The sequence below is a fragment of the Lagenorhynchus albirostris genome, chromosome 2, assembly GCF_949774975.1.
Source record: "Lagenorhynchus albirostris chromosome 2, mLagAlb1.1, whole genome shotgun sequence".
Lineage (NCBI taxonomy): Eukaryota > Metazoa > Chordata > Mammalia > Artiodactyla > Delphinidae > Lagenorhynchus > Lagenorhynchus albirostris.
In genome coordinates, this window is record NC_083096.1 from 33027820 (window position 1) to 33049463 (window position 21644).

Here is a 21644-nt window from a genome sequence, read left to right on the forward strand (position 1 = left end):
CAATGGGGGAGAGAGGATGGATTGGAAAGAGAAGTGGTGATATAAGCCGTTTAGAGAAATTGAATGTGGATCCTTGGGACAGTGTCAGAGAAAAATAGAAAAACAACAGGCAAATTCCCCCAAACATTTCCACATATAATTGTTACAATATAGGTGTTCGTCGTTGGGCTGTAAAAAAACTTAAAAAATATAAAGGAGGCAATAATATGAAATAATTTCTAAAAACATTTCTTGAGGAGATCCAAGGAGACCCCTTGCATTTCAAGTGTCTTTGCTCTAATGATGTTTGGTTCTCTCAGAGCTCCTCTGTTAACTGTTTTCAGTCAGCCTCTTTGCTTATTCAGTAAGACCCTACTGCATTGGAACCAAATATACAGTAGTTGCAGTGTTAGAATACATTGCGTAGACAATGCGTGGAGTAGATTATTCAACAATTTTGAGACAACGTCTTTATTCCACTTAAGAGCCTTCTCCATAATAACCATCTCCTAACTTACTGAGTTATTCATAGAACTTATTTTAAAAAAAACTTAGCTTATAAAAACTTGGTAGGCCTATTATGAATTCCAGTATGACTGACATACTGGTAGTGGGTTTAGTCCATTTGTACATTTTAAAGTTGTGCAGGACAGAAAGCAATTATTTATTTTGGAAACCTGCCCTGTGCAGTGCAGCCACTAAATGCCAGTAAGAGTTTTGCCCCCTTAGCCCTGAGACAACTTAAGCTCCCCTGAAAATTTCCAAAATCACCCCTAGGGGGCGGTATCATCCCCATTGAAACTGGTAGGTTAAGAGCTCAGGCTATAAAATCAGAGCGCCCTGGGCTTCGTCCTAGCTCCATGAGACAGGTATTTTATTCACCCTTTCTGTGCCTCAGTTCCTTTGATAATAATAGTACCTATCACGTAAAGATACAATGAGAATTAGTGAGTAAACGCATGTGAAGTGCATAGAACCAGGTGCCTGGCTCATAGTAAATAACGAGCCATTGTTCTTATTATTCTAGTATAGTTATAATAATTACTGTTATTAATATTACTATTATTCTTACACTGTTGAATGCTGTTATGTGAAAGACTTCTGATCTCCTCTTAATTGTGGTTTTAAACTGCTCCCACAGGAATATAAAATAGCAACTAACAATACCTCCCCTAACAATGGAGCCCACCTGTAAGCTCAGAACTGAACCCTCCTGAATCTGGGGTCTCTTCATCTGATTCTCAGATTACAGCACTGGGCACCAGAGTTGGGCCCCAAGGGGTTTGTCTATAGCCCATCTTCCTGGAGAGGGGCCCCCTTCATGGGGGGCAACCCCAGGGAGGAGGACGTAGGCCCTGGAAAGCCTGTCCTGATCAACGTGGGGAAGGGCTGGCATAGTGCAGCTACTCCCTGGGGCTGGAGGAATAGAAGTGGGCAGGGGGAGGACGCCTCAGATGGCTGAACAACAGGGCCCCTGCTGACGTCCTCCAGTGAAGGCTACGGAGCCAGCAAAGGGGAGACCTTGGGAAACATTTCCCCTCCTCCCTCATCATGTCTCTAAAGGCAGCCAAGGGGCCAACACAGTGTCACCACCAACTCCTCTCATTGGTAAATGAATTTGAGTTTTCAAAGGGTTTTTCCTCCATTTTTTCATTTGACTTTCTTGAGAGCTCCATAAGATGGCAGTTAATATCCCCATTTCACAGATGAGGAAACTGAGACTCAAGAATTTTAGTGACTTGTCCAAATCTTCATGCAGCTAGCAAGGAGAGGGGCCAGGAGTTGAGCACGGCATCTCCTTTCCTCCATCAGTCTCAGCAATGGGGTGAGCCAGTTCTGCACTGGAGGCTTAGAGATAAGGGGGCATGTGGCATGGCCCCCGTTCCCTGTCAGCAGCAGGGTCTGAAGCCTGGCTGCCGCCTGACCCTAGCATGCTTCTCTTCAAGAATAAATATACGACCACACGGTTACAGAGCACTACTCCTTAAAGGGCATTCTGCTAGTTGCTTTTTCATTTATAGCTCCTGACTACTGCCCCCTTTTGCAACCCCAGCCTGGCTTGATTGAAGGGCTGATCTGGGCCAGAGGGTGGAGCGGCCAGGGACCTGTGAGCATCATGCTTGGAAAGAAGCACCCAGCAGTGCCCTGTGTTCTCACATTCCGCCTCCTCTCCAAGTCAATGGCTTTGGCCTAGAGGGGGAGCTGCAGACAGAGAGCCAGGTCCTGGAAATTGACAACTTCTCCAGTATACCTCCTCCAGCTCTAAAGGTCTGTCTTGAGCCTGTATCTGGTCCCAATTCTCCCTGCTTCACAAAGGACATCAAGGTTTATAGCTCTCCCGGGGATGTTACAAAATCCAAAATCCAGTCATTTTACTTATTTTTAAAAGTATAGGTAGATAGATGATAGATACAAAATACCTACTCCACTAGCCTTTTAGGGATGAGAAGAGGTGTCCAGAATTGAAAATCAGCCATTAGAACCAGACTGAGGCTAATCAAGAATTACAAGAAGCTTGCCTTCCTATATCCTCTTTCTTAAACCATTAATGCCTCCTCCTCTCCCCAGACATCCTGCAGAAGCCCAGGGAAGCCTGCCGCTGTCCTGGGCTCACGTCCTCTCTCCACACCCCGGCCCATAGAATTCACAGGGCTTCTTGACTCTCACTCCTCACAAACATTTCAAATTGAGCAGCTCTGGTAAAGTCCTTCACACTGAGTGTCAATAAGGGATAACCACTGAGTACCTGCCAAGAGAAATGACCCAAAAACACTGAGGCTAGATGAAAAGAATTTGGGCAACCTTTCTGATACCACCTCCCCGCCCCCACCTTCAGTGGAAGCTTCCAGGGCCTGAAGAATCTGATATTTCCATTGTACAGGACCTTGGGACAAACCTTGATCTGGGGTCACCTGGATCAAAAAGATGACAGTGGTGTCGACAACAAACCACCATTCCCTAGTTCATGGGGAGGTGGCATGCTTCTGAGAACTCCAGGATCCCTGCCTGGGGAGGCTGAGATGTACAGCCCAAGGCATGGGGGGAATGGGTGGTGCATATGCTCTGAACCCAGTTCTCTTAGTCAGGGAAGGATGGCCCCAGATACCCCTCCCCTTTTCTGCCAAGCACGTAAACACTCATGGACCCCAAGGCCAGCCACAGGCAGACACGGACACAGAGTGCCAGAGACACACCACTTGTACAAACCATTTATTCCCTGCATAGGGTTTATACAAACTTGCAAGATACAAATGCAGAACTCACTGGGTGCTTCAGTACCTATATCTAAAAAGAATGCTGCTGAGAGGGAAGCAAGCTCTCGCCCGTCAGTCAGGATGGCCCCTCCCTGGGGAGGGGCTCATTGGCTAGAAAGATGCTAAGGGGCTGGTACGGCTGTTTGGTCCCCTGACAGAGATGCCCTCTGTTTATCTAATCTTAACTCTTCTTCTAAGGTCACTTTTATACTAAATAAAGACACTGAGTCATAAATTTCCTTGTACGGTTTATTGTCTAATACTAGCAAATCAAATTGGCCCCAATATGTGCATAAATAGATATGTGTGTGTGTATATATATATATATATATATGTATATTTCATATTTTCCTTAGTTTTAAGAGCTGCCAGGTTGTCAGGGGGTACCTAAAGGGAAAGGAATTAATTCTGTCTTGCTATAGTCAGCCCTGCTCCAAGAGGATCCCTCTCACCAAGGGGAGCAAGTGCGCACAGCTTGCAACCTCAGAAAAACTCTAAAGTGACAGTATCAGTATTTGATTACAGCTTCTTGGTTATTGATGAGGGAGGTAATGTGCTAATTGGGAAGGCCCTAGATTAGTAACCAGGGCTGTCACCAGGTCGGTTACTTCCCCCTGGGCCTCCATCTAGGCCCCCTTCATTCACAGCAAGCTGCTTTAGGCTGGGAATAGGGTACCAGCAAATGCCAAAGTGGGAAGCCAGGCTTCACATGCTGGCCAGGAGCTCTGTGCTAGATTCCAAAACCCTTGATTCCAGATCTGGACAAAAGACATCCATTCTGCCCAAATTCTTGCAAGGCGAGAGCCCCTTGCCCACTTCAATAGTCGATAAGCAGTCTGGAAAGCTGAGCTGGCTTAGCTCAGGACCCCAGCAGCAAGAAAGTCCTTGGCAAGTCTGAGATGTACCTTGTCCGTGGGACCCTCCGGGCTGACTTCGCAGTCTGGATGCCAGACTGGGGTACCATCCCCTTAACAACGGCCCCCAGAAGAAAGGTCACAGAGGGAGACAGATGCCATAGGTGTCACCCAGACCAGTGAGGGATCAAGTGAAAAGGAGTGTGAGAAGTCCAAGGAACTTGAATGTATCTGCCCCGAAGGACCCGTGATGCCAACCCGTTTCCTTTGGCCGTTGCACCATATTCTAGGTCCATCAAAGAATAGACTGACATTCTCAGTGCTGTTTGGTGTAGGCTGCCCTTTCCAGCAGGGTGATAAAGGAGGTGGTCCAGGAGCACATCTGGGGTGTGTGTGCCTGCAAGGCTGTACTTTTGTGCACACAACTGTAAACATTTCCTCGAAGAGGGTTCACACCCAATAACCCTAGAGAGTCATCAAAAGTTGACAGTGTAATCAAATCCTTAGACCAGGACTTGCAAGAGAATGTCCTGCCCTGGCAAGATCCTCTCCGGGTGAGCTCTGGGGACCAGCCCTTTGCAGACTGGGGAATGGGAGGAAGGAAGCTGCCTGCTGAGGAGGAGGGAAGGGTGGAGGGTTGGACCTAGAGGCAGCCATCCCAGTCTCCTCACATCATTTGCCAATTCCATTCAGACATTGCACATTTTGAAAATAGATTTGCTTTTATAACAAAAGCGTAAAATAGATCTGTCTTAAAATAAGTCTTTCCTCTCCCCTTCTTTGGATCAAAAGGCATGGGGTATGGCCGCAGTATGCTAGGAATGATGTGGAAAGTAAAGGAGAGAAAATGGGCCTGGGCAGGAGTTCTAGTAAAGGATCAGACATCCAAACAAATATATATATATATATATTACATATACATCTATAATATGTATAATCTTCATAAAACATATATTAAGGCATGTAAAGCAACATAAAGAGCCAGCTTTATGAAATAAGAGGTGAGAGAGAGGTGGCAGAGGGGCAGACATTAACCCTTGGTATTTTACATGTATTTCTAAAAATATCACTTAAAAAAAAAAGGAGACACAGACAAAGAAAGGGGAAGGCATGGAAGGCCCCGAAAAATCCGTTTCTTATGGATGGATAAGGTGTGGGAGAAGATGGAGAAGGGAGAGACGGTTACCTGGGAGCCAATCCCACCTGCCAGTGTGTGCGGGGGGAGGACAGGTTTGGGGTGCTTGAGCTGTGCTGAAGATGGGAACTGCAGCCAAGGGTCATGTTCAAAAAACCTGCTAGAAGTGAAGGTAAGTGGAATCCCGTCTGTAAACCCTCAGAAGCATGAGAATATCCTAAGCACCTAGAACAGTGCCTGGTACATAAAAGGTGCTCAATAAATATTTGTTGAGTGAATTGTCAACTTTACTTGCATATGAACCATAACTGTCCCAGCCATGAAGGAGTGGAGAGGAATTGTTGGAAGATGAAGTAATCATTCTTGGGGCCGCTGGAGGTCAGAATGAAGTCTCTGGGCAGCAACTCTGGCAAAGAGAAGGCCTAGGGGCCAAGGTTATTCAGCTTCACTCTCTCTCCTCCATCCTCTCTGGCTACATTCATCTGAAGGTGGGTGGAGCATAGGGAGAATGGGCTTTGCTTCGGTCACTCCACTAGTGGCTCCCTGGGTAGGTGGGTTGTGAGTGAGCCAAGCTAGAAGGGAGACCTTCCATACAACCTCAGCTTGTCCTCATCTGGGATGCCTGGGATGCCTGGGTGCAGCGTAGGGCCCCAGAATCTGGCCTACCAGACTAAGGCCACATGCCCTCTTTGCAGGGCACATGCTCAGTTGGCCCACAGCACATTTCAGGGGGAAGGGAGACAAGATAATGTCACAGAAATGTTTAGGAAAGGCCCCAAGGCTGACCACACCCTCCGTAAGACAGGTCCTTCTCTCTGCTCCTGACCCCAGAACCAGGCCCAGACCTAGAAAGAGCCATCTCCCAGACTGCTGCTGCCCGGGCCCTCAGCTCACACCTCCATACCCACAGCAGTGTGCTCCATGGCAGGACCTCGGTCTGGCAGCCCTGCTGATCCTGGGGACGAGGTGGGAGAAGCAGAGCCAACAGCTGGCACTGTACTTGGCACTAACCTAAGGTTCCACCTTGGGGAAACCAATCCCCTACCCCTTCTCATCTCCGTCCTCCTCCTCCTGCTTGCGCATGAGTCCTGCTGCTTCCCTTTCCTCCCACTGTCCTGAGACCTCTCCCTCTCTCTCTGCTACCCTTCTCAACCTGCCCTCAGACACTGCACAGACCTGCTTCTCTCTATCCACAGCCAGCACTGTCTTCTGGGAGCCGAGGAGCCTCTCCCCATCTCTCATCATCTTGTCTTTGGCTCAGGCAGGGTGGTCAGTCTCCACTGGACCCCAAAGGAGTACCCATAAGCAGAGATGTGCCAAGACCCTGGGCACAGCTGGGGCAGGACGGCGGGGGTGATGGGGGAAGGGGGTGACGGTGGGTGCCATTCTCGGTGTCAAGAGAGGAGTCCTAACCTAAGATAGCCCAGGGCGCATTCCCCACCAGGGCATCTTCTCCATCAGGGAGTGTTCCAGTAGGGCCATCACAACCCCAGTTAGAGCCAGACCTAGGCTCCCTGTGCCGTGGGCATCAGATAGGATGGCGCTCCTCGCCCCACCATCTCACGCCCTGGCCTAGGACCACCGTCTGAGCAGCAAGGACTTCAGGGCCGGGCGCCGTGGGTATGTGGACACCGAGGCATCTGTGCTCCTCTCGGCAGAAGCCCGGCCCCCAGCCTGGCTCTCTGTGGCATTCCCATGGGAGCACAGGGGCGGGGGGCCAGGGGGCCAGGATGGGCAGAGGCAGGCTTCAGAACGTGGTTCTGTGGAGCTTCACGGCATTGGCCTCAGCCAGGGCTTGCACTGGAGGAGAGAGACACGGGTGAGAAAAGCGCTGCACAGAGGGGCAGACCCTCCAGCCCACCCTCCCCAGAGAGAAGTCTTGCCTTGCAAAAACCTGTGGAAACCCGCCCACCCCCTCAACCCTGAGAGAGGGGAACAAACGAGTAGAAGTCAATTCTTGTTCACTTGCCTGATCCTGAGCAGCTGCGTGCTAGGGGGAAAGAAGGGACACAGCCTTTGCCTAGAATCGTCCAGGGCTATTTTAATTTACAGTAAGATCTGGGAGTGATTTGGGAGAAATAAGATCTGGGACAAGCAGCTTCTGAGGCAGGACTGCTGTGTATCTCAACAGATGGCCGGCTTCTTGGCCGACAGGAAGTGCAGGGGTGGGAGTCAGGGCAGTCCCTCAGACAGCGGACAGGAGAGGCCTCAGCTCTGTTCCCATCTGCTTCTGGAGAAGCAAAGCCACTGGCACTGCAGCATCCAAGAAGCGGCCCTGCCAGCCGGCTCTAGCCCGGCACTGCGTGGGGACGCTTGCGGGCTCAAGCAGATGGATGGAAGGGAAAGAGCGACAAGGGGCACTGGGGTGAGGGGAGAAGCAGTGCCGGATGGAACAAGACAGTGCAGATGGCTCAGTGGGGGTGAGGGGAGGGGTCCCCGTTCCCTGGGCTGGATGAAATACAGTAGAAAAGTGCTTACGTCAGAGCTCAGACCCGCATGGCATGGCTGCTGTCGGCGCCCCGTGGGGATTCAGACGATAGGGGGTTGGCTGGTGGAGCCGGGGAGGCAGGGGAGGTGGGAGGGCTTGGGGTGGCACATTGCACTGGAAACAGAAATGAACAGGGAAGTGAATAGGGGCGGCCGGGGGTGGGAGGAGGGAGGTTGGGCGCCCAGAGCAAGCGAGGCCCCCCTCCGTGCGGTGCGGGGAGCAAAAGGCAGGAGGCAAGCAGGACAGCTGAGTTTGGGAACTTGTTCAAGCTGAGGCAGAGCTGGCCTGGTTCCAGGGGCGCCATGGAGGAGAGCGTGGGGCCCCAGAGGAGCCCTGGCCCAGTCCAGGCTCTGCTGAGAACCAGTGTGACTGTGGGCGAGGCCCAGCCCCTCTGAGCCCAGGGCTCCGCTTCCATCCCTGCAACCGGGAGAGATACACGTACCTTTCCACGACTGTGGAACAGAATGAGGGATGGCACCTCACAGGCAGTGATATCGCTAGTGATAATGATTAATAGTGCAGTAAAATCACACTAATCCGGATCATCAGGCCTCATTCAATGGCTCAATCCAAGCGATCACCATGTTTATCAATTCCGTGCCAACAGAGGTTTCTGACAGGCTTCAAGCCAGTCGGTTAACTTAGGCTGGAGGGTTCAGAAACAACTCCCCACAGTCCCTTAATATCTCTTTTCATCAATCCAGGAAAGGCAAATTCCAATCCACCCCTAAACAGATCATTAAAGGCCTTAAAGTGCTGACATTAGAATTAATGAGATTTTACTCTATTATCATTATTATTTCACGTTGAGAACAGCAAAATGAAGGACAAGGAAAGGGGAGTCGTATTGTTAGGAACAAGCTCTGCACCGTCTCCGGCCCCTTGTGCCCCCTTGGTGCAGCTGTGAGAGAACATCCTCACTCAGGCTCAGAGAAGAACCAGACCTCAGCCAGGGTCACACTGTGTTTCCCCCAAGAGAGGGATCCTGGCATTGAACTTCCCAGTCTCTTGCTCCCACCCTACCCTGGACCTCATCCCCTTCCCTGGCCTCTGCACAAGAGAAAGGGCCAATGCAGCCCCACGCATATCTACACACGCCCACATACATACATAAGACACGCAGGGCTCTCCCCGACAGGAAGTGATCCACAGTCCGTGCATGGGATCCAGCAATACGAAACCTCTCTACTCAGCACACGTAACTCAGATGTGTGTATACGGGCACTTCTGAACCTGTGCCTTGCACATGACCCAACACACTTGTAACTTGCCATACAAATACATACACAAATGCTTTCAAAACACACATTCGTGTGCATGTCCGTATCACAGATAATGGTTAGCTGTCTGGCAACTTCAACTTTTAAAAGAGTCAAAAAATCAAAACCTAAGCAAGGAAGATCTCAAGGAAGCCAAATAGATGTTACAATGTACATGCAGTGAAGCTCTTACAATTTATTCATTGAAGAGCTCCTTGGAGTCCAGTTACTCTTATTTATACACAATTCTGATACATGTTGACTTGCTGAGATTCTAGCCCATGAGAGATTAGAAACAGGAAAATCAGGAGAGAGAGAGAGGAATTGAGAGGCCCACTGACATCTATATAAGGCACAACTGAAGAGAGAAAATCTTCCGTAAAAAGTAGACAAAATAACTTTAAAACATTTCTCCAAAGAAGACATACAGATGGCCAAGAGGCACATGAAAAGATGCTCAACATCACTAATTATTAGACAAATGCAAATCAAAACTACAATGAGGGGCCTTCCCTGGTGGCGCAGTGGTTAAGAATCCACCTGCCAATCCAGGGGACATGGGTTCAAGCCCTGGTCCGGGAAGATTCTACATGCCGCTGAGCAACTAAGTCCGTGCACCACAACTACTGAAGCCCATACGCCTAGAGCCCATGCTCTGCAACAAGAGAAGCCACAGCAACGAGAAGCCCACGCACCGCAACAAAGAGTGGCCGCTGCTCACAGTAACTGGAGAAAGCCCATGCGCAGCAACGAAGACCCAACGCAGCCAAAAATAAATAAATAAATTTATTTTAAAAAAAACAAACTACAATGAGGTATCACCTCACACTGGTCAGAATGGCCATTATCAAAAAATCTAGAAACAATAAATGCTGGAAAGGGTGTGGTGAAAAGGGAACCCTCCTGCACTGTTGGTGGGAATGTAAATTGATACAGCCACTATGGAGAAGAGTATGGAGGTTCCTTAGAAAACTAAAAATAGAATTACCATATGATCCAGCAATCCCTCTACTGGGCATATACCCTGAGAAAAACATAATTCAAAAAGAGACATGTACCACAATGTTCATTGCAGCACTGTTTACAATAGCCAGGACATGGAAGCAACCTAAGTGCCCATCAACAGACAAATGGATAAAGAAGATGTGGCTCATATATACAGTGGAATATTAGCCATAAAAAGAAATTAAATTGAGTCATTTCTAATGAGGTGGATGGACCTAGAGTCTGTCATACAGAGTGAAGACAGAAAAAGAAAACCAAATACTGTATGCTAACGCATATAAATGAAATCTAAAAAACAAAAACTGGTACTGAAGAAACTAGTGGCAGGGCAGGAATAAAGACATAGACGTAGAGAACGGACTTGAGGACACGGGGTGGGAGGGGGAAGCTGGGGCGAAGTGAGAGCGGCATGGACATATATACACTACCAAATGTAAAACAGATAGCTAGTGGGAAGCAGCAGCATAGCACAGGGAGATCAGCTCAGTGCTTTGTGACCACCTAGAGGGGTGGGATAGGGAGGGTGGGAGGGAGACGCAACAGGGAGGGGATATGGGGACATATGTATGCATATGGCTGATTCACTTTGTTGTGCAACACAAATTAACACAGTACTGTGAAGCAATTATACTCTAATAAAGATCTATTACCAAAAAATTGTGTAACAGTTTGGTAGCATTTAGCAGGGCTACAAACAGATCTGTATGGATTACAGCCCCCAAGTGCATCCCTTCCACAGAGGTCAGCAAAATAAGGACGTTTATAATGATACTAAATGAGTGACAGCAAGAAAGATTGATTGCTAAATATAACCTCTTTAAAAACCTCTAGAAAAATACTAAACACATTAGGAATATATCCATCAAAATAAATTCACATATGCAGTGGATAGGCATTGGACAGATGTGCTATTACAGTTGTGTGTTCACAAGTGCTACCACATCTGCAGGCATAATCGGTCACATGTACTCAACATTCATGAGGCTGTGCTCCCTCCATCCTGCACACACAGGTGTGTGTTCACAAATGTGCAGTACATATACTGTGCGCGACATATACACAAATACTCTTTCTCATTCCTCATGCTGCACAGAAAGTCTATCACACGTAAATGTGTGCATTCATAAGCACTACCTCCACCCGTGTGTTGTACACTCACGTCAACAGCTTCCCAAACGTCAGCTTTACTCATAAATAATGGGTCTCCGCTCAACACCCATAGACATTTTGCACACACAGACACACTCCTATATTTGTACTCAAACTTCCCCTCCACCCACACATAACACACGTGCATATGCACCCATACATATGTACCTACAACCATTACCCAATACAGACACTGCAATTACATCACGCCACACATACAAACTTAAAATTGCTGCATCTTCCCGGATACTGCACACCAGGTATACCAACAACTGCTACAAGCTTGCCACCGACCACAGCATCCAGGCCCCACACCCCCACTCAGGCACTAACTACATCCCTTGCCCGCTGCACTGTCCTCATGCCCCCTGTGCCCAGCACTCCCCCCCTACAGCGCCTGCTGTGCCTGGCAGAGCTGCAGCTCTGGGAATCTGGGCCATAGGCCAGGGGTGGTGGGGACAGTGGGCTAAGTCTGAGGTCTGGCCCTGCCACAGCCGTTTTTTAAATAGTTGGGGTCTCGGCAACAGCAAGGTGACCATTTGTTTTCAGCACACTGACCCTGAAATATAAGCCCATGGGTATCAAGGGGGAATCTGAAGAGCCAGGGTGGGTTTTGTTTTCATGGCACCTTTGGCACCTTTGGCGCGGGAGCTATAGAAGAGAGAGCCAGGGGCTGGGACAGGGCAAGGGGCAGAGGGAAGTTTTAACAGTGCTATGCCCTAACCCTTGAAATAGGAAGTTGCCTTTTGCCCAGAGCATGTGGAATTTGATCTTTGGAAGCTTCGAGTTCATTTTGCAGGTAAACTACAGGGCGGTTGACAGAAGCCTCCTTGTAGCCAAACTGGTTCTGCTGCCTTCGGTTCTGGCTGCAAGATGCGGCTCTCTGAAGCCCATCCCTTCTCTTGCCCTCAACTCCTGCCCACCTGAAAGCCTGTTTCTGAAGTATCTCCAAGGGCTTTCCCTGGCCACCCGTTCTAATGTCCATTTATATGCCAACTGCTAGTAGGTTCTTCCTTAAAGCTTACTTAAATCTCCTTTGCTGTAGCCTAAAACCCTCTGGTTTCTGAAAATATCCATATTTAAAATAGCTAGAAAACCCACAAAACATTCCTATTTCTACTTTAGCTATTGCTATTTCAACTAATACTACCACAGCACCAGCACTACTGCTACTACAGCCGGCTAGCATTTATTGAGCAGTTACTGGGTGACAGACATGGTGCTAGATGCTTAGCTCACCTTGTTTTCATCCTCACACCACCAGACAGGTATTTTGATTTGAATTTTACAGATGAGGAAATCGAGCCTCAAAGAGCAAAAACTGAAACCCTCCAAGTCACCAACATGAAACGCCATTCCTTCCTCTGTGTGTCCAGCCACGATTCTAATCTGACACTTGCCCAGGCTACCATAACTCTGGCTGGCACAACCTGTCTCTGCTCACTCAACCAAAGTCATCACAAGCCTGGCATCCGTCCAGGGCATTCGTCTGGACTGGCCTTCAGAACCACCCCCCTTCCCTCTCCCTCCTAAGCACCTTTCGTGTTCAGGAGTGGGGAATATCGTCTCCCATGCTAATGACGTAACCACTGTCCTTCCTCCACCTCAAAGCCTCCCATTCACAGGGTCTCTTCTATTCTTCCCAATTACATTCTCCTCTATTCCGAGGTGCTTCTCCTCAAGCTGAGGGGAAGTGAGTCCTATTGGCTGCAACCCCATAGGATCCACTAAGACCCACTAGCCTTTGTATCAGTGTGAAGTCAGTTCCCTGTACTCATCTTTTCTTAGCAGAAAAGTGGGTGTGGGTCAGTAGCCAAGGTGGTGACTGTATTGGCTGCTTGTACCATCTTCCCTTTTCATTCCTGCTATTTGCATGCAGCACGAATGGGAAGTCAGAGAATACCCTGGAATACCTGGCCCTCACTCCACCACTGGTACATACTTGCATCTTTTCCAATCAGGCTCAGTTATCGCCTCTTCTCTGGGCCTTTCCTGGACCTGCCCAGGTAGAATGGCTCCCTGTGCTCCCCGCATGGCCTCTGGCCATTTCCCTGTCCAGCAGCTAGGCGGGTCATCCTGGCTCTGAGCTCCCAGATGTCAGCAACTCTGGCCCCTTTGCACCCCCTGAGACTAGCACAGCCCCTGGCGCTCAATAAGTGCTCATTCTGACCTCAAGGAACATCTCCCTGTTCTGTCCCTGGCCCCCTGCCGCACTGCACTACCTCCCCTACGCCTGGTCAGCCGGTCTCCCTGGCGGAGCGAGGCCCAGCCCGTCTCACCAGACAGCATGCGGCCCCTGCGGGAGGCCTCGGTCGCCAGGGCACAGGAGATTTCAATCCGCTTCTCCTGCTCCTGCAGCTGGCTCTCTGAGTCCTGGGGCACGTCCACAAGGTCCCCCTCGCCGATGGGCACCACGTTCTGCATACTAAAGAGGCACAGACACACAGAGATGGAGGGGGGACAGGATGGTCCGACTGGCTTGGGGGGCCTGCAGACGGAGGTTGGCAGGGATCCAGGGGCCTGTGAACGTGCAGGCTCCGGTTCCCAGCAAGCCTGTCCCCTGGGGTGAGTGGGACCCTAGCAAAACGCGTGTTGGGACCCCTACCTGCACCATTTAGAAATGAACTAGAAGGGTCAAGTGAATATTTAGGGCAGGCTTGACAGGGAAAACAAGTCACCGGAGGGCGACCCATCAGTTTGTCTTGATGACAGCGCGTGCACGAGCCCAGTAGGTCTTTCTGGCACCGATGGCAGCGTCACCAACCCTGCCACGTGCCTGGGGCCGGTCCGCTGCCTGGAACCACTGCTTCCATTTGCTCTCTGCTGGGGAGGCTCAGGAACCCCAACCGCATGAGTCCGGGCACTGGATTCAGTGGCACTAGTGCCCCAGGTGCCCTAGGCGCCAGGGTGGGTAGAGGAAGTGGAGGTTCACCCCAAGGCCTGTTACCTGGACTTGGCAATGAGCGTCTTGATCCTCTCCACCTTCTTCTGCTTCTCCTTCAACTCCTCTGGGCTCAGGGGAGTGTCAGGCTCCAGGTCAATGTACCGCTCAGGGATGAGGACTTTGTCTGGGGTGGAGAGCTGTGGAGGAACCGAGGTCACCGCCTCTATTCCTTCCTGGGGTTCCCCCCGCCCGGCCCCTCCTGGACTCTGCTCACCTCCTTACTGATATCCACATCATAGTGCTGGGGCTCCAGCTCCATTCTGCGGAGCCGGGCAATCTCCTCCCGTGGTGTCTCGTAGGCCTGCCCACCAGGCTCCTCTGCCCGCAGAGCTGCCTCCAGGTTGGAGATGTCCACCTCATGGATGCTGCGGTGACGGCGCACCTAGGCGGCAGCACCGTCGTGACCACGCGGGGCCTCTGTCCCACTGCCAGCGGCACCTCCACTGCTACCCACGCCTCCAGGCAGCCCTAATCATGCCCGTGTCCTCACTATCCCTGCCTAACATGCCTGACCTGGCCACGCCCCACTGCTGAGCTATCCTTCCATGCTGCTTGTCCAAAGCCTGCTCGCCTACAAGGGCCCCAAGGTGAAATCTCATCCCTGTCTTCTGTCCCCATCCTGCTGTACCTGTGTTCACATCCGGTGCCATATATAATATTTTGGGCAACTGAATCGGTGTGTCTTATATTGATCTCTAATTTTTTCATATGCTAGAAGTTCTAGTCCACCAATTAGAATGTAAACTGTTTGAGGGCAGGACTCATGGGCCATAATTTTTCTTGTATTTCTGAAATTTAATGGAAAGAAAAATTAGGCCAATAGTTTGGGCTACTCCCAGCTCTGCACTTAATAGTTGTGTGGCCCAGAGATCCCTTAATTTCTCATGACTTTTTTTCCCTATCTCTAAAACGGGGGTAATACTTCCTAATCCAGCATCCTTGAAATGACTAAATGAAATAACATGAAAGGGATCGTGACTTGTACTGTGCCATGTGATGTTGAGCTATGATTACCTTCAGTAACCCCCAGCCCAATGTTAAGCACATAGGAAATGCTCTAGAAACAAGTGACGGCTACTTCTAGGTTGCAGGTTTTGTACTAACCTCTCTTAACTGAATTTTGTATAATTCATTTCAGCCAAAATAGTCAAGGCATTCCTTTTTCGTGAGTTATTTTTCTTTAAACACACAAAAAAGGAAACACTTGTTGGAGTATCTCCTCTGCCCAGTGGGGGACAAGCGTCCCCCAGGTCTCCCAGGCGCCCAGCTTGGGTCCTTCCTGGTCTCTCCCTGACTAAAACCTCCTCCCTCCCTACAACCCCTCCAGGCCAGGCTGGTGGGGACCTGGGCGTGGGCAGTGTTGGCAGATGCCAGGCCATGCCTGTGGGGGCTGGGAGGACGTTACCACTTTGTAGGCGGGCCGGGCACTGGGGTCGGGGGCCGGGCTGGCCGGGAGTTGCAGGCTCCTCCGCTTATCCTTCATAGAGCCGCTCTGGTGCCGCCGCATACGGTCAATCTGCTCCTCCACGCTCATCTTGACCTTGCCCTCGCCAGGGAACACAGCACTCTTGGGGCGCTCCTGCTGTAGTGGGAGAACGGGGCTCTGACTGGTGCCTCACCCCCCCAACCCAGATTTTTCATCTGCCCTAATCCCTTAAAATTTCCCTTCTCTGGGAAGCCTGCCTGTAATGGGTTGAAGAGTGGACTCCAAAAGATATATCCAAGTCCTAACCACAGTACCTGTGAATGTGACCTTATTTGGAAATAGGGTCTTTGCAGATGTAGTCAAGTTAAGGAGCTCAAGATGAGATCATCTTCAATTAGGGTGAGCCCTAAACCGAATAATGGGTGTCCTTATAAGAAACAGAAAAAAAGAAGACACGTAGAGTAGAAGGTGATGTGAAGGTGGAGACGGCAGTTGGGGGGGGTGTGGGTGCGTCTACAAGCCAAAGATTGCCAGCAACAGCCAGAGCCAGGAGAGAGGCATGGAATGAGGCTCCCTCAAGCCTCCAGAAGGAACCGACCCTGCGGACACCTTGATTCTGGACTGCTGGCCTCCGCAACGGTGAGGGAATAAGCTTCTATTGTCTTAAGTCACCAAGTTTGTTTTGTTAACTTCCTAGCAACCCCAGGAAACTAACACGGTGCCTCTGGTCAGCACATTTGACTCTGACCACTGACTTTTGAGTTTGCATTTCATCACTGGCACATTACAATAATTTTGTTAAATATTCTTATATCTTTATTATGTATAGCTTCCTTGTCCCGTGACGTCTCCCTGAAGGAGAACTCCGCTTGCCTTCTTTCTTCTTGTTCTACCTTCCTCCTCTAGTCCTGGGTTTCTTGAACAGTGACAGGTAGGTGGACACACGGAGGCCCCTGGGCTTCCAGCCCCGCTCAGGCCTGCACGGGCTCTCGGGGCCTGCGGGCGCGCACTCACCCGGGAGGAGAGCCCATTGGCGAGCCCGCTGGCACTCCTCTTCACCACCCCCGACGGGGTCACTCCTTCATCAGCGGGTGACTTTGTCCGAGGGGGCACAATGCCAACTGCAGGGAGACACAGTAGCCAGTGGGTCCCATAAAAAGGGACACAGGGCAGCCTGCTTCTCAGAGAGGCTCAGTCCTGCCCTCCATGGAGGTGAGAGGCCCAGGTGGGGAAGCACCTCCTTGGATGTGAGCGAGCACCTGTCTGGGCTCTTCTCTGACCCTTAGCCTCACTTCCAGGGGAGGATGGAACAGGAAGTACCTTTGTTGAGAGCTGCCTGCTTCTCTGCTTCCACCTCTTGCCTGGTGGGCACAAGGCTGATGTCTCTAGTGGTGTCCAGGGGTGAGGTCTGGTGGGGGTCTTTCTTGCTTTGCTCATGGCTTGCCATGGGCTAGGGAGAAGGGATGAGAAGATGGATGGATGGTGCTAGAGTGACCACCGAGAATTGGGTCCCTGGTGGTGTTTCTTTGTTTTGCAGTGGTGGGAGTGCAAACCTTTGAAAAAACATGGGGCAGGGAAGCTGTGTGTGCCAGCTGGGAAGTGGGCAAGGGTACACTGGAGCCTCCCACCCATGCCACCTTAAGACTGGCCAGCGTGTGGTCCTCTTGGGGAATGAGGGCTCAGGGCCTCCAAGAGGGCCGCCGTTGAGGCCCATCAGAGAGATCCCTCAGCCCAACCAGTCCTCCTGGCAAACACGAAAAGCACAGACTTGCTGTGAGCCAGAGGAGGAATGGTTGGAGGAGGGGGCTACAAGGCCAAGGCTATCTGTGGATTCTGTTGGGATCCCACCCAAGACTTGAGCACAAGAATAAGATGAGCTTTGCGGGAAGGAACAGGGCATTTGGGTTGTGGTCTCACAGAATCATGTGACTAGAAAGGGACCTCAGACATCATCTGAGCCATCCCCTCCCACGGGGATGAAGAATTAAGTCTCAGTGAGGGGAGTACAGAGAGACTAGACCAGAGGTCACGAACTCCAGCTCTGGCCCAACTACAGAGCATGGGTAAGTCCTATCACCTTTCTTTGTCCGTAAAACCGAGGCAATGATACCTGCTCTGCCCACCTCACTAGGCAGACCCTCAAGGGTTGTGCATCTTACCAGTAAGTAGCTGAGCCTATTTGAGGAGTCTTTCTACTCACCATGCAACCTCTTCCAAGCCTAACTGCATGTTTCTCCTGGACCTTGCCTAGGGATCCAGGTGAGAGAAGGAGCCAGAACAGGGGAGAAAAGGGTCTGTATCCTTACACTTCAGGGGCTGATGAGAGTCAGAGGACACAGACAAGGCAGAGACACAGGCAAGGGGAGAGGGAGAGCATGGGAGGATTGGGGTCTGAGGTGCACAATGGCAGGAAGGGACTGGAATGGCTCCAGTGGGGGTTGGGGGGCTGTCACTGGATTTCCATGGTCTGGTCATGCTGGTAGGGAGGGGGGCATAACCCACCACCTACAGCCACGGGCTGCCACGGGGTAGGGCAGCAACTCATGTTTTCATTGTCCACAGGAAGCAAAAAGGGGAAAGAGGACCAGTATGAGGGTCTCAGCCATCCCTTTGCTTATCCCAGAGTCTGACAGAGGGCCAGTAGAAACTGAGCTGTGGGAAAATTAATACTGGGATGGGAACAATGACTTGGTCTCCTGCCGGGCCCCGCTCCCTCCGTCCCTGCCCTCCAGGACCCAAGGGTGTTGGGTACCTGACCCCTGGCTGTCTCGCCACTGCGGTGCCAGGAAGGGGAGTTGGGGTATGGCCAGAGGCGGCTCTCACTAGGGAGTGGAGGCACGGTGGGAGGAGACTCCAGGGGGACGTAGGCTTTGGGGAGGGGAGGCCGCGGGGGGCCAGGCTCCTGAGGCAGAGAGAAGCCAGAGCATTAGGAGGAACAAGAGCAGCCACTGTGAGAGCAGAAGAAAAGAGCATTAGCAGAGGCGGACGACAACACTGCTGGAGCCTGGGGCGGGGCCCTGGACCACCAAACTCCCACCCGTCGCCTGGATGGAGTTCCACCTCCAGAGCTAACCCTGCCTGGCCTACAAGGCCCTCCTCTACTGAGCCCCCGCCTGTGCACTGGTCCCCCATTTTCTCTGAAGCTCTCTCCTCATTGTCTCCCCATCACATTGGGCACACCCCTCCCCTGTACCTTTGCTTCCGCCAGCTCTCCAGCCTGTAATGCCTTTCCCTTGTTCCTCTACCTGTCCCAATGCTTCATGACCCAGTTTAAGTTCCACCCTCTCTTTGGAACATCAGAACAGTTACAGTCTGAGCCACGTGGCTCAGTATTGAGACATATGCCACCACGTTCCAGAGGAGGGCTGTTCACTGTGAATGGGTCTTGGTCCCCATTGGACGCTGGGTGGGTGAAGGCCCTCAGGCATCTTTCTGAGAGGGTCTCATACCGTCCCTTGCCCAGAGTAGAGCCTCTGAAAACACCTGCTGATTGGCTGACTAGGCAAATGCCCCCCACACCAACCCTCAGCCCTCTCACCCACAGAACAATCCTAGAGTTAAATTCCTATTAAGTGTTTGGTGTCTCTGCTAACCATCCTGGTGCTCAGGAAGACTTCCCTGAAAGGCAACTAAAGATGACAGCTGGAAATGAGAACAAGTAAAGGAGAAGTCTGGAGGGAGGGTCACCAAACTGGGTGTGAGAATGACTACCTTAGACAGAGATGAAGCACTACGACTGGAGGCCTCTGGGGAAGAGATGGGCACAGAACTTGTATAATTTCAGGCAAATGGGGACCTAGTCCTCCCTCCCCCACCCACCTTCTTCTCCGTGATCTCAGCTTACCTCATTGGACCCGGGCTTAGTGGGGGACCCCTGAGAGCCAGACACCAATGAAAAAGGGCTCAGGGGGCTGGTGAGGCTGGTGGAGCTGAGAGGGCTGGCGGGGCTGTTGGAGCTGTAGGTGCCTGAGGGGCCAAGTCCTCCTTTGGGGAAACAGAAGAGGAGAGAGATGAGGGAAGGGGTAGGGGTGTGGCCTGGAGTGTGGCTGGGCTCTGTAGGTGGAGAAGGCAGGGGAGGATTTAGGGTCTCAGGGCCACCTGGGCCTGCTGAAGGGACTTATAACGGGTCGGCTCACAGGTTGGCTGTTGAGAGGCGAGCTGGGCAGGAAAAGATAATGGATGGAAATGACACCACTACCTCAAAGGTGTCACAGAAAGCCAGCCCAAGGTCCCTGGGCTGAAGGAAGACACTAAGGTAATGGTCTCAGATCACCAGTGGGCCCATGGGCTTAGGGGCTGGGAAGGCGCAGGTGCTCGTTGACCTGTTCTGGGGAGGAATCTAGACGCAACAGCATCTCTGATTGGTCTATCTGGTCTATTCTGGGCAGGGGGAAATTTCTGGAGCCCTGAGAAGGCCCTGACTGGCTCTGAGCACAGTGTGAAGGCCTGGAGAGGTATGAGTTGGCAGGTGTGGGATGGAGACCAGAGACACTGGAGGTTTTTCTGGTGAGGCCAGGAGCCAGGAGGCTGGTGGAGAGAGCGCCTACCTCTGTGCTTGGCTGTGTCTGTGCCCCGGGATGGGTTATTCTTCCTCAGCCCCTCCATCACATCCTGGATCCTCCAGATCTCCTTCTGGATTTGTCGGTTGAGCACCTCATTCTGAAACAGCCAGAGAGCAGGTCAAAGGAGGTGGCTACCAAGGAGTGTCCCGGCGGGAGCTTTCACGTGCTCATGCACACACACACATCCCTCTAGCACACTCATCTTTCTCATGGGCAGCCTTTGCCTCTTCGGCTTCCGGAATTGCGGGAGGAGAGGGCTCTGTCATCACAGCAAAGAGCACTTTTAGGTGAACGTGTGGCCTCAGAACGAAGAGAGTGAGAACCTGTCCCTCTGATTCCGCCCCCCACCCAGGGGAGCTCAGGGTGGTCTTGGAGTGAACACCCCTCTAGGTGGACACTTGATGGTGGCCTGTTTTCCAGGGCCAAGAGCTTCTGGTTTACTGTCTTGTTTCACATACTGTGGGACTGTTTGATATGCATGAATTCTACTCAATTACAGTGTCCACTCTTTGAAAAATAATAGCTACCTTTTATTTAACATTCCCCGCCCCGCTGCCCTCCACCCCACCCTGCCCGCCTATACCAGGCACTGTGCTGAGTGCTTTGCACACATGAACTCACTGCGGCTGCACAACACCTCTACGAGGCAAGGACAGCGGTTGTCTCCACTTCAGAGGCTCACGCCCAACACCATCTGTTAGTAAGCAGTGTGGCCACCATCTGGATCTGGTCTCGAGCTGGTGCCCTCGACCATGACGCTATCCTACCTCCCAAAATGTTTGCGGTGAAAGTGAGGCTTGCCCACAGAACATCGTGGCATTTGGGGCCTCTGGTCCAGGGGCTAACCTAACCTAACAAGCTGCAAGTTTGGGTGGTAAGTTTTGTTACCAGGAGGGAAACAGGAGGAAAATGGGGGAAACCAGGGTGTTAACTGCATCAGAGAGACAGGGCTTGCAAAGCGAGCTAGAGAAGGGGCAGAGCCTGGGAAGAGAAAAGACAGAGGAAGGAAAAGAAGAAGAATGCCCCAGGAACGTCCATCCTCCTGCCTCCAAGCAGAGTGTTTTTGACCCATCCCAGAAAGAAAGGCCTCTTTCCCACCTAAAAATTCCCCGGTGGGTGGCTCCCACACTGCGTACTCTTCTGATGTCATGAGAGAGATTTGTATTTATCATGATCTTCTTTACATTCATATATCTGTTAAAGTCTCCCATGCTTCAACTTTTATTCTTCCCCCATGATTTGATGGAACTAAAGAACGATCCCACATTATCTTCACCCTGAAACTCAGAGTCTGTTTTAAGAGGCCCTGAACCTTGTCTTTCATCTGAGGACCAACTCCTGGTCATAAGTCTCTGAAATTTCTAAAGCAAGAAAGGAAGCCACCGTGGCCTCTTTCGGCCAAAATGACAAAGGAGGGCCTGAAGCACACAGCAGCCCCGCCTGCCTGTGGGCCTCTTCACCTGAAAGTCCAAGCTGAGCTGCTCCCAGAGCTCGTCGTGCAGGGCAGAGACCTCTGCCTCCAGGCCCTCATACTCCACGGTGCTGTTCGACAGGGCCTGCAAGGGGAGGGCTTACTGAGAAGCTGCAAT

The 21644-nt window shown here is 51.3% G+C and overlaps 1 protein-coding gene across 1 annotated transcript in view; it reads right to left on the reverse strand.

Annotated features, from left to right (window-relative positions):
• Window positions 1–3176: 3176 nt before the first annotated feature.
• PLEKHA6 (pleckstrin homology domain containing A6) overlaps window positions 3177–21644 on the reverse strand; it is a 128509-nt gene continuing 110041 nt past the window's right edge. Inside the window, exons 15-24 of the mRNA XM_060129179.1 lie at window positions 21516–21611; window positions 20041–20152; window positions 19338–19477; window positions 16814–16943; window positions 16508–16614; window positions 15473–15649; window positions 14282–14449; window positions 14071–14204; window positions 13403–13548; window positions 3177–7022 (exon numbers count right to left, since the gene is read on the reverse strand). Of these exons, the coding sequence (XP_059985162.1) occupies window positions 6970–7022; window positions 13403–13548; window positions 14071–14204; window positions 14282–14449; window positions 15473–15649; window positions 16508–16614; window positions 16814–16943; window positions 19338–19477; window positions 20041–20152; window positions 21516–21611 (1263 nt within the window). The 3' untranslated portion in view covers window positions 3177–6969. The remainder of the gene's footprint in view (window positions 7023–13402; window positions 13549–14070; window positions 14205–14281; window positions 14450–15472; window positions 15650–16507; window positions 16615–16813; window positions 16944–19337; window positions 19478–20040; window positions 20153–21515; window positions 21612–21644) is intronic.